The sequence below is a fragment of the Tenrec ecaudatus genome, chromosome 12, assembly GCF_050624435.1.
Source record: "Tenrec ecaudatus isolate mTenEca1 chromosome 12, mTenEca1.hap1, whole genome shotgun sequence".
Lineage (NCBI taxonomy): Eukaryota > Metazoa > Chordata > Mammalia > Afrosoricida > Tenrecidae > Tenrec > Tenrec ecaudatus.
In genome coordinates, this window is record NC_134541.1 from 64,093,532 (window position 1) to 64,106,863 (window position 13,332).

At 45.0% G+C, this 13,332-nt stretch overlaps 1 protein-coding gene across 1 annotated transcript in view; it reads left to right on the top strand.

Moving 5' to 3' along the window:
• ETS1 (ETS proto-oncogene 1, transcription factor) overlaps positions 1-13,332 on the top strand; it is a 69,803-nt gene that overhangs the window by 33,576 nt on the left and 22,895 nt on the right. The window contains exons 2-5 of the mRNA XM_075564093.1: positions 4,794-4,913; positions 6,971-7,171; positions 10,164-10,241; positions 11,434-11,682. Coding sequence (XP_075420208.1) covers positions 4,794-4,913; positions 6,971-7,171; positions 10,164-10,241; positions 11,434-11,682 — 648 coding nt within the window. The remainder of the gene's footprint in view (positions 1-4,793; positions 4,914-6,970; positions 7,172-10,163; positions 10,242-11,433; positions 11,683-13,332) is intronic.

A 13,332-nucleotide genomic window follows, 5' to 3' on the forward strand; every position in this document is an offset into this window, starting at 1 on the left:
TGTCTGAGACTTGGTTTCCTCTCTTCTAAACGGAGGCTCACATACGATTTTCCCAGGTCCCTTGCAGGTTGCATGCTGTGAGGCTGTTGTAGAATAATGTAAGTGAAAAGTGTCATCAAAACATAGGATATAAATTAGGGTTTAAGGCATAGTTGTTTCTTTCATACTGCTATTGATTTCAATAATTCAATCAACATGCTACTGTTATCACCATCTCTACTAAGATTAGAAGAAGTCCAGGCCCAGTTCCGCGATACCAATGAAAGGAATACGCACCTTGGGTTTTTGTTGTTGTTCTTGGTTACATCCCTCAGCACCCATCCTTAAGGGTCCCTGGTGCACCAGGCTTTTTCTCAACTTTGTATTTGAGAGTGGTGGTAGTGGGGAAGCCTGTCAGGTTAATAAAGCCATATGTCTTCAACTTCTCAACAAACACAGCCCACCTCAGGCTTAGATTTCATGTAGCAGTGCTGGTAATAATTTGAAAGTTCCAAAGAACTTGAAATAACGGGGCGAAAACACAACACAAAAGGTTCAGGAAGGATTCTTGGAAACCAAACAGCTCTTAACGTTGAGGTATAGGTAAGTGGATTGAAACCCTTGCTTTGCAGGTCACTTGACCCATGCAGGAGGTGCGACACACTTGTGTTCAAGTTAGGCCCTGTGAATGAAGAGCAGGTGGTGCCCTGCAGCCAAGGTGCCACGGACTCACAGTGCCCCTGCTGGCTCCTGGAGAGGGACCTGCTTGCTTCTGCTGGGACCGTGAGCGGGGGTCAGGCAGAGAGGACGGAGGAACTCTCCGTTCACTGGCTTCTTCGCAGCTTTTCTCTCAGAAGCCTACAGTGAGCCTTAGACCGTTAGCTCACATTCACGGTCCTGGAGGAATAAGTAATAGGCAAGAGATGTAATATGGTTTCATTCATTAATGTGTTTTATGACTAGTGATTGTGTTCATAGTCTCTATGGTGCCGTCACAATGTTCTGCGCTTGATTCCCAACATTGTAGGACAAGTGTGTTACTGGAATTTAAGATATTGCCAATATCATCACAAAGATAATCTCAAGTCCTTTTCTGTAAAAGATTGAAAATCAGCTAATTTCTCTGGCAATATTGATTCATCTCTAAGCCCTTGTTATAAAATTAGAAATATTTGGTGCCCATTGTAATCGGTTATAAATGTGACAAGGATAATAGAGAATTGTGGTTTGACCAAGCCACCTCGTATTCTGTAACCATGGAAGGATTTCATTATTGATGATTGTATGATTGTAGTTAGCAGAACTCCACAGTCATAAACAAGAAGCATAGAGAGAATTTTTGGATTAATATTTTACATGATTAGATGTTAGTATCCGCTACTAAGACCTACTTTTGAAAGTTACTATCTGTTATTATTTAAGGATATCGCTTTAAAAAAAGTCCTGACCAATTGTTCACTTACGGAAAAAGAAATTCTTTTATTTTTCCTGAAAGTGTCACGTTTTAGAAACATGAGTAAAGCTTTGATTTTTTCCAATCTGAATCATTTGGGTCCAAGGGCAAGGAAATTCCTTCTCAAGAATTCCTCAAGTCTAGATTCAAGTGTTCAAATGTATCCCCCAACCCCCACCCCCCGCCAGAGAGACAGAGCCTGGGCCCACCTGTGATGGCCACGGAGCAGCTGACAGCGTGCGGATCTGGGTGTGGCGATGGCACTGAGGTGGATGGATGGACAGGCAAAAGTAATGCTAGTGGCTTTCTTCAGAGGCAGCAAGTGAGATCCAGAGGTGCCGAATCTCTGGAAGAAAGCAGAACATGCAGGGTGAATTCTTCCACCCCCATCATTAGAACACGTGGCATTGAAAGACACAAGCTCCCTCAGGGATTTCTACCACTTTCCACATTAGCCTGGCATCAAACGATCCAGACGTTCATGTTTATGAGATGCCTACATCCTCCTAGCCCAGCTGGCCCGTCGGTCCCTTTGGCAGCACTACTGTTTGTCCATGTGACCTTGCCTGCATTTCCCACATGTGCTGTCCCTCCAATTGCCTCCATCAGTCCTTTTCATCGTGCCATAAATCTAATGGAGGAAGCAAGCACGCACCAAACAAAATCTACACAGTTCAAGTTCACCAATTTATTCTGCATGTGAGTGAAGGGAGGCAAGCTGATTCAAATTTGGAAAAATTTGATTCACTACAAGTTTGATTGACTCACACAGCTAGCACATGGCAAAACATGTGATCAGCCAACAAATGTTTAGTGAATTGAATTTTCTCCTGGTAACTAAAGAGTGCCTTTAGCTATAGTCAAATTGACTTCCACTCCCACGGGGGACATTTCTGAGGCACGTGCAGTGGGAAGAAAGGGGGAACATTGATGTGCTTCTTAGTGATTCACTTGATGATTGCTTAATTGTTTGAAGGGTTGGGAGTTACACAATCAACCCCCACTCCCACCCCCCAGGGTTACCCCCCCTAACAGTCTGGGATTTTTCCATAATTTGTCAACCTTCTTGGAGGCATGTTGATTTTTCCACTAGATTTTGTGGCCATGTCTCAGGGCAACCTATACTCGCCACTCTTGAGAATTTCAGATTTCCCACTGGAGGCAGGACCTGGGAGGGCAGTGCCAGGGCCTCTCCTGATCCAGAGCAGAACCCTGGCTCCGAACAGCTTCCTGACAGGCTCTGCTGAAAGCCAGCTGGAGGGCCAAGTGATGCTGCCCTTCATTCTGCCACTCAAACTTCCCTTCATGGGCAATCTATTTGCGCCTCGTTGTCAGCGGCCATCAGTTGTCATCGTTTTCCCTATGTGTTTTCATTCCGTTCAGCCCCTGGTACATTTAACCTGGCCGAGGCTGAGAGATGGCTTGTTGAGTGACTTCTGCAGTAGCTTGTCCTGGAACACAGCCACCTTATAACTCAGCTTCCTGTGATGCACTGAAGAGTCAGCATGAGGATGGTTTCTTCTGGAAATCATGAGAGTGAAATAAAATGTATGGCTGCCAAAATATTACAGAAAGGCCCATACGAATTCTCTTTCAACATAATCTCTTGTAGGAATTGTGCTCAAGGTGAATTTGTTTAACTTCAATCATATTTCTGTTCCGTGATTTGAATAAGAAGCTCCGGTGGCATGGTGGTTACGCATTGGGCTGTGATCCAAAAGGTCCTTAGTTCAAAATCACCAGCCTCTCTTTGGGACAAAGACAGGGCTTTCTACTCCCATAAAGAGTTACTGTCTCAAAAAATCACAGGGGCAGTTCTACCCTGTTCTATAGGGTCGCAGTGAGTTGGCATAGACTCAATGGCAGTGAGTTTGCATTGACTTTTATGGTTTGAATATGATATACAAGTAAGTACAGGAGGGACTGGACAGAAAAGAGACCAGGTTGTACATGGGTGTAGAAAACGATGGGATATTTGTGAATCTACAGAACTTGGTACCTCACTCTTCTTCTATCCAACCTATCTTGTCTTACAGATTCCAATTCCCGTGCACACTTCAAATATTTCCACTTATATTACCTTTTTAGCTTAGCTGCCACCTTTTCAGGCTAAGACAGTCATCTCTCACCAAGACTAAAGTCATAACATTTTATTTGGTCTTCTCACATCCATTCCTAACTCCTCCCTAAACCATTCTTTACAGAACAGCTAAGGCAGTCTTCTTAACACAAAATGGGGTCATGCCATTCTTCGGTGAAATTCCTGACTCATAGCCCCTATAGGACAGAGTAGAACTGTCCCTGTGAATTTAGGAATGGAAAGCCTCTTCTTTCTCCCACAGAGTGACTGGTGGTTCCAAACTGCTGACCTTGCAGTTAAGAGCCCAACGCTGATTAAAGGGATATAAATAAGCATTGCTTAATGTGCTCCCTGCAAACCTCTTAAACTAGTTACAACTGTGACCTTTTGGTACCGAAACATAACAGGACTGCCCCCTCCCCCCCACGCACACACCTAGTGTATGACTTGCACTACGCCATTCCTTTTGTCATGCATGGACATCAAAATTTGGATTTGGTGTTCAGGCGCCAATTCCAGAATTTCTGATTTAGGAGGCAAAGTGGGGCCTAAAGACTTGCTTTTGTAACAATTTCCAGGAAATGCTTGATGCAACCAGTCTGGGGCCCACTTTGAGGTTAAGACTTCGGTTATCCTTTCTTCCCTTCCAATTCCTCTAGGCTTGTTGGAACTCCTGTTGTGTGTTCATGTTGCATCTTATGCTTCTCCCTTGAAGTCCTTATTAATGTCATATGAATGTTTAGCTATGTAGATAATTATTTCATGACCAGAATCCTTACAAGGATAAGCCATTCTTTTTCATGATTTAGTGATTCTGTCTTGTTCATGCTGTTTTTCTAATTCCTTGCATGTGGGAAATGCTCAATGATTATTTTTTGAATGAATGAACATTGATATTTCCTTTTTATAGGTAAGTGGAAATACCTAGTAACAAACTGTTAGCGAATACAAAAAGTAAGCAAGCATTATTAGCCAACCTGTACACAAGGAATGATTAGTTTGGTAGGCAGGGCTGCGGAGCCCTGTAGGGGTTTTTCAAGGCCCTGCCACAGGTTCGAAATGAGTTGGAATCAACTTGATGGCAGTGGGTTTGGTTTGATTGGCGCATTGTGGAAATTCCCAGCCCACCCCCCAAATTTTACCTACTCGGGTTAACTAATGAGAATGCGTGTTTCTCGGATTTCCTTCTTCTGCAATTCCCTGTTTTGTTTTATGGGTGGTTCATTGCCTATTCACTCCCAGTTATTTTCTTACTGTTTGTTTGTGCTGTTTTTCTTACAGACATGGAATGTGCAGATGTCCCACTGTTAACTCCAAGCAGCAAAGAAATGATGTCTCAAGCACTGAAGGCAACTTTTAGTGGTTTCACTAAAGAGCAGCAAAGACTGGGAATCCCAAAAGGTAAGCTGTGGGGCTTGCAAAGGGAGAGGCCAGGCCCCGAGGGAATGCTCCCTGGTCTCTCTGCTCAGTGGGGTTGTAGGCAGCTATCACTGGTGACCATACTTTAGCGGCAGCTACAGGTTGCTGCAGACATCTGTTAGAGCGATCATAGATGTGCACGCTAATGCTCCTTCATCTCCTAGGTTTGTCAGTGCCAGCTTTGTCAGATGTAGGGATTCCGGCTGTGTCTGCCCATTAGAATCCCTTCATGGACTTCACAACAAATCACCAATCTCTGCTGGTTTCGATATCTATCTTTTGAAGCTCTTCCGGTGATCCCAAGTTTCAGAAATCATTTTGGGAAGCACCGTCTAAATATCACGGAGTTCAGATGGATTTCGTGTTGGGCAGCCAACCACGGGGTTGGTGGTTGGGTTTGAACCCACCCATCTTTCTGTGGGAGAAAGAAGAAAGATGCAGCTGTCTGGTCCTACAAAGATTGAAAGTCTCAGAAACCCTAAGGGGCTCTTCTGTTTGTCCCTATGGGGTCATTAAGAATAGGAATCGACTCAGTCAAAGTGAGTTTGCTGTAGGTTTGGTCTAAACACTCTGGGGCTCTGTTGAAATTAAAATTAGTTCAGTGACCTGCGTTTTGTGGAATGTAGTAATGTTGCCTTTCTAGTCCATCTGCTTTGGTGATCCGTGTTTATCCATGAACGCACGGCCACCAGAATTGATAAAAAGGAGAAATGAGTGGTGAATACCTAAACTGCCCTCACGGAACACTTTATGAACAAGCCAAGAACAAAAAGAACAGTCCTCTCTTATAGAGTAAGCTCCCTATTGCTTTCAGGTTTGGCCTGTTTCACTGCTAGCGGAGAGAATTACAGCCTAGTCAGACCAGAGCCTTAGCGAGAGACTGTGAATGGGTATGTCCATATTTCCCCATGTGTTCTACTTGACCACAAACCTCCGCTGACTGCAGTGCCTAATACCTTCTGAGGAACAGCACGAAGACCAAAGAGAAGTCTGACCATAGGATTCTTTCACGTCTTATAATGGAATCCGTCCAGCTGAAGGGGATCACTTTGGAGGGAGGTGTGCCGCCATCACAAATACTTTAAGTGTCCTAGGTTGGTGCAGTCATGTTAAATCGTGGCTGTGTACCCACAGTATACATGGTCTGTTCTACCTTGCTCAAGAGACCTTAATTTGCATATACTTTGCAGGATGTCTTGTGTTCTACAGGCACCTAATAAAATTGCTATTGCAAAGTACCATTTGAAAGACTGAAGATTGCTAATTGGTATGGTCAATACTAAACATACTTGGATAAGATAAGAGTAATTAGGAATAATGGTCTTAAGTCCAGTAGTTAGGAGCAGGAACAAAGCAGGGTGAAATCCCCGCTAGACACTTTCCTTTGTGGTCATTGCTTTTAGAGAAGCCATTTATTCCCTTTAAAAACCTGCGCAAGCCTAATGGGAATAAGGCAGTGGGAGAGGAGATTCGTGGCCTCTGAGTGGAGAGTGGAGAACACGTGTGTGCGACGTGTGGCCTGACCATAGTGATTTCCTAGCTGGCAGAATAGAGAAGGTGTGATGCTGCAGGTGGGGAGGAAGGTTATGGAACGGTGGTTCTCAACCTGTGGGTTGAATGGCCCTTTCACAGGGGTCACCTAAGTCCATCGGAAAGCACAAATGTTTCACAATGTATAATTACATATTCTGTGATGTATCACGATGCTTTAATTATGTTCAATGTGTAACAGTGAAAATACATCCTGCATATCAGATATCTCCATTATGATTCCTAACAGTAGCAAAATTACAGTTATGAAGTAGTAACAAAATTAATTTTACGGTTGGGGTCACCAGCTGAGGAACTGCATTAGAGGGTTGCAGCATTAGAGCGGTTGAGAACACTGTTCTAGAAGACCCCCATTGGGGTCACTTAGGTACACATTGATGTTTCCTACTTCCGTGAACCAGGATAGCATCCCCGGCCTATGAGCGCGGCCCTGGGGCTCACGACAGAGTCCAGAGCTGACCTTCTCTACCTTTGCTTGCTCTCCGCAGACCCCCGGCAGTGGACAGAGACCCATGTCCGGGACTGGGTGATGTGGGCTGTAAATGAGTTCAGCCTGAAAGGCGTGGACTTTCAGAAGTTCTGTATGAACGGGGCAGCCCTCTGTGCCCTGGGAAAAGACTGCTTTCTCGAGCTGGCGCCCGACTTTGTTGGGGACATCTTATGGGAGCATCTAGAGATCCTGCAGAAAGGTAAGTGTGTGCGAACAAGCTGAGGAAGGGACAGGGACATAGATAGCTGAGACGAGGTTGACACAGGCCCCACGGGCGGGGCGCTGGTTTCAGTGAGCCCTCTCCCACTCTACAGAGAAGGGCCTGGTCCCGTGCCTGGCATATAGCTTGTTGTCAAGAAAACGTGTTTGTAGTTGAGGGTTGTACTATGGTTTTTAAACTTCAGCAAGATCGGACTTCTGAACCTTCTCGGTATGCAAACTTCTGGTCCGACTCCTATTTCAGACCTGTGCACTGTTTAAACAAACAGTACCCACAGCCAATGCGTAAGATAGCTTGGTTCCCCCCCCCCCAACCCCATTTCTTTATTTATTGAGAGCTTGTTTTTCTGTGACAATAATAATGCACACACCCTCAACTTAGGGCGCTCGCACCTTAGGCCACATCCACAAGGAGGCTTAGCCTCTCGGAGCTTATTGTAAGAGAGGTTTCTTTATCCATGGACTGGCTTCAAAGTGCAAGAATATAGTGCACCTTGTACAACTGAAGCACAAGTGATGGGGTTATATCAGGACACCGTGTGGCAACCTTATAGTGACATGGCCTCCCCTACCAACCTCTTCCAAACTTTTTGAACCAAGTGACTCATGTACCACAGTCTTGGCTGAAGACAGAAACAGCAGCAGGCGGCAAACTTGGGTGTTTTTGTGCTTGTCTTTTTTTTTCTTTCTTGAATTTCTTCTTAAAATAAATTGTAGTTACCAGCAGTCAGCAATGCCCTCCAGCTGACTGTAAGCCTAGAAGCCTGCTGCCCTCTCTAACCCAGGCCCACCCCTTCCCTGTGGTCACCAGCTCTTGGTGCAAAGGATGGATGAAGAGAGCCAAGTTCAGGATTAGCACTTTTATTCCACATAATACCTTGCTCTGTTTAAGAATATTTTCTACCTAGCAGTGCTCAACAGGGATCTAAATTAGATTCCCCTGTGCACAAGAGTATTATCTCAATTCCGTCTCTTCTGCTTCTGTCGAAAAATACACAAATAGCACACAGAGAAGGACTAGGTGCATCTGTGTGTGGCTACGGTTGCAGAGGACTGGCAAGTCGGCAGCTTCAGTGACTCCCCAAAGCTCTGGCATGTTCTTTGTGGAACGGCATCTGTGCCCACACACTAGTGTTGAAACCAGCGACCTGTTGATAGAGGGGAGAGACGGGGCAGGCTCACACGTTATCTGATTTAACGGTTGACTTATAAACATAACATCAGATTCCACTAGATTGTGTAACCCAAGTATATTCTGCGACTATAATGTTTCCCCCTTTTTGTCAGAATGGACCTGCCAGGTGTTCTGGGGCAGTGAAGCCTGCCTCTGATCACAGGGAACAATAATACCGACATAGCATGTCCTTGTTACCCAAGTGCTTGAAAATACATTTTCTCTTTTGCTTCTCAAAATAAAACCATGCCATCGGAAGGGCAGTTGTGTTATTGTCCTCATCCGTGAAATGAAGCTCACTCAGGTTAGGTGTTTGCCTTCAGATCACTGATTTTGTTAATGTGGGGCTTCTCTTTTACATAAGGCGTGAACTTTCTGTCCTGGGTTCTTCATAAAGTAATAGAGACTCAGTGGGGAGCCTCTGAACTCCCTGTTCAGGTAGGTTTGGTATGCCTAACTGCAAAGGAATAATTTAGGAGAAACAGACTGGGTGTGCTCGAGACCAAAAACTGTAGCACCTCACCCAACCAAGCTCCTCTTAAGAGAAGCAAGAAGAAATCATCCCTCTCCAGAGAGGCTCACCAAGGTGTTTGTACTGAGGCGACAGCTTTTGTTCTGAAACGAAACTAGAACAACTCAGAACCCAAAGAGCAAAGCTGTTTGGAGTAGAGTGGAAAGGCCAGAGGTACAGGGGATGTTTCGATCTGATAAGCTGCTAAAGCAAAGTTTAATAATTTTATCTCAGCTAGAAACTGTTTTTCTCTGCAGGCATAAACTTGTTTTCTCTGCAGGCTCTGTTCCCAACAAGCTATCAAATACTCGGGGTGGGGTTGGGGGGTGGGGGGAGACAAACCAACATCTCTCTATGTCTCATTCTTAGAGTGAACTACAAGCAGACTGCTCCATTCAAGAGTCAGGCCTCATCCTTTGATCTAGTTAGAAGACAGCGGTCCCCAGAACTCAGTGGACAACCTTCCTAAGCAAGGAAGCTGGTGTCTGGGAAGCAGTTTGATTATGCTGCCCTTCTCCCCTTATATACAAGCTCAGTCATCATTTCTTCAAACGCAGTCACCTGTTCAGAGTCCTACGTCCCAACCAGGCCTGAATTTGAAATTTTAGTACAATTAAAACACACACACACACACACACACACACACATTCTCTCTCCCCCTCTCTCTCCTCTCTCTCTCTCTCTCTCTCTCTCTCTCTCTCTCTCTCTCTCTCTCTCTCTCTCTCTCCCCTCTCTCTCTCTCTCTCTCTCTCTCTCTCTCTCTCTCTCTCTCTCTCTCTCTCTCTCTCTCTCTCTCTCCCTCCCTCCCCCCCCCCCCCCCTAGCATTTACCTAAATAAAACGAGGATAGGCAAGCTGTCTGTCTAAAGATTACAATAGATTTCCGAAAAGCTTTGAAGAGTTGAAGGCCGGGGACTGATCTTGGTACTGTCTTTCAGTCTTTGATTCTAGTGTGATCTATAGACATACAATACAGATGCATCTAGGATTCGGAGGTAAATGCCTTCCCAACCCTTAGAAACCACTCATTTAGCTAACTCTTTCTAAGATGTTAAATTCCATTTTGCATCTGCCAAAATCAAACACTTAGCCATACTTTTGTGCTCTCACCCTTAATAAGGCCCCATTCAGGATAGACTCAGACTCCAAGCTCAGTTCAAGAGCATAGACTTTCTTTCTTAAAAGAGGGATACAGATCATTGCCCCCCTGCATCCAAGATCTTGGTAGACCAAGTCTCACTTGTATGTTGACCTTTTTTTGTCTCATTTCCTGCCCTGTCTGTTGCAGAGGATGTGAAGCCCTATCAGGTTAATGGAGTGAACCCCACATATCCAGAGTCCCGTTATACCTCGGATTACTTTATTAGTAAGTTCTTCCTCCACTCCTCTTTCCTCATCTTGCTGTGGACTTAAAAGGGGGTACCTGTTCTAGCTCCTCTCAGATTCCTTTATGGTAATTCCATAGAAAATAATAATTGCTGAAGTGTACAATCCCCTGTTACTCCCTACAAAGGCATAACGTTTCAGTTATTTCCATGTTTTATTTACCTCCAAGTTCCTCCATGCTAGCTCTGAGATAAGTGACTCTGTTGGATCAATGAGTAAGCTCTCAACCCTGAACCAGAAAGTTGGCCGTTCAAACCCATGCAGCTGCTCTGTGGGAGAAAGACCTGGCAGTATGTCTTTATGAAGCTGACAGTCAATAAAACCCGGTGTGAGAGTTCTGCTCTGTCACATGGGGTCACAAGAAGTTCTCAGATATCTTTCACATCTAAGTTACACTTATAAGTACATCTCCCACAGAGAAAATACCAGCTGGCCTCTAAACTTTTCATTGTATTTGCTTCTGTGCATCTGGTGACAATCAGAGGGTTGGGTTAGATATTTGATCTTGGTCCTTGCCCATTTTTATTTTTTCACTTGTGAGCGGGACAAAGCCTGGTGCCATTGAATCAATTCCGACTTACAGCAGCCCCATGTGACGGAGATACATTTTCCCAAAGATATGCTTGGCTGTAGTTTCCTTGAAAGCCGTCCTCAAGAGTGCGCCAGGCAAGTTCCAATTCTGTTTCAGAAAACAAGCCTTCTCCTTTCAAGTGTTACGGTTTACTGGGGGAAGAATGGCCCCGCAGGCCACTTCCAGTGAACACGGAACCGTCATAAGCTGGGGGCTGACTCAGCGCCAACTACCCATAACAACAAAAGAATATCGATGGAGACAAGTTATAGGGAATGTTTTTGAATTCAATAGCTTTGATGGGAAGATTGACTTTTGTTTGATTATTTTACCTTTTTTAATCCAACAACACTAATATTAACCACTATGTGTCAGAAATGGCACACATGCCCTCCTTTGAGCTTCATCATCATATTGGGAGGAAGATTTGCATCATCTCAACTTTGTTGTCGAAAAAGAGAATCAACGTGTCAAGGAATGGAGCTTTTAGATAGTCGAGCAAAATTAGCAACCTTCTGAGAGTGTTTTCCTCTTAGTCGCTAAGGTAAACAGCTAGTTTGTTGTGCATTGTAAGGGCGACGGACCCTCTCTCTCTTTTCAGGCTATGGGATCGAGCATGCCCAGTGTGTTCCTCCGTCAGAGTTCTCTGAGCCGAGCTTCATCACCGAATCCTACCAGACGCTCCATCCCATCAGCTCCGAGGAGCTCCTCTCCCTCAAGTATGAAAACGACTACCCCGCAGTCATTCTTCGGGACCCGCTCCAGACAGACACCTTGCAGACCGACTACTTTGCCATCAAACAAGAAGTTGTAACTCCAGACAACATGTGCATGGGAAGGACCAGTCGTGGTAGGTCAGATTTCCTCTCTAAAAATAAACCGTTCAGTTTTCCAAGAATGACCCAACTTTGAGTTTCCTAGCGCCCATATTTTCTTACACTGGCTTCGTATATGATTCAGTGTAAGCCTTTTCCTTTTAGAGCTTTCCTTGATTGTAGCCAAGTCTATCATCATGACAGAACCCATGTGTTCATAGTAAACTTTTTTTCTTTAAACTTTTTTTTTCCTGATAAAGTATAGGCGGATGTAGCTTTGAAGGCATGTTTTATTGTCTCAGAGAAATTCTTGCTTCAGTCCAGGATATACATAATTTTAAAAACATGGAAGCACACTTTGAGATCATCATTGCGCTTTCCTCCCAGAGCATCTACAGAGTCAAACTGTAGGTGTTGGTTTGGTACCTGGATCTCTGTCACTTGCCCATCCTGGGAGCTGTCGCTTCTTTGGGAAGCTGTTGGTCAGGCTAGACTGGGGTTTATTTGGAATCACCTGCGTGGTGAAAGTGTGTGTTTAGCTAGAGGACCAGGGAGCAGAGCTGCCCAAGGAAGGCTCTTTGAGTGTGATGCTGATGGTAAAGGAGCCCTGGTGGCAGGGCGGCTGCTCGTTGGGCTGTCAACCACAAGTTCAGCGGCTTGAAAACACTGAGTTCTCTGTGGGAGAAAGGTGGTGTTTTCTACTTGCGTGAAGCTTTATGGGCACGGGCAGGTCTGCCCGCTGCTGAAATGAGCGCTGGTGGTGAAGCCCATGCTGTACAAAAGGGCAAGCAACATGCACAGCACGGTTACGATTAGGCCTCGATGAGCCCCTCGGACACCATCCAGGTGGTTTTATTTCTAACAAAAGTGCAGTTGAGCGCAGAGAGGGATTTGTTCACATAGGAATACCAACTGTTTTTGACATTTTGAAAAAGGTGACTTTTCAGGGGGATAAATAACAAACAGGAACAGAAGAAATCTGATCAAAGCGGTACTCAGAAACCCTTTGTAATGGAATGCCAGGCAGGCCTGGGTCGGTTGACTAGTGACTTCTGCTCAAAGGCTGACCATGAGATCACAAACTCTCTCTCCTTGGAAGACTTAGTCGTCGCCCCCCGCCCCCCAAGCATTATGGCCCATCTACATTATCACCTTTACAAGTTTTCACATTTCCTCCCAGAAGTCCCTTGTGTAGGGAAAGTCCCCACTAAAATCAGAACTTGTTATCTGCCCTCACAGGGCCCCAGGGTATTTGTGCCACAGACAGAGGGTGATGGGTGGGACCAATTTTACCTTCCCCTTTCTGCGACTCTTTTAAACTGTTTGGACGTATTAAAATACGCGTGTATTTGTTGTCGGTAGGTGCAGTGAGGTCGATGACTTGGGGGCTCAGGGAATCCATGTGGCAGAGTAAAACTGCTCCATAGGGTTTTCAGACTAGAATCCTTCTAGGAGCATATGGCTAGGTCCTTGTCTGTGTTGCTCAGTGAGTCTGGACTGCTAACCTGGTAGGCAGCTGAGTGCTTAATGGCTATACCACTAGGTCTATGGGTTTTCGCTCAGCCCCCTTAAAACTTCGAGTAAATCCACTCTCACATTGTTCTTAAATTGTGCTTAGCTTTATGGTTGTGATATTGTCCCATTGTTCTTGTGTTTGTTCCTCAACATCCTGCCAACCCCCAATT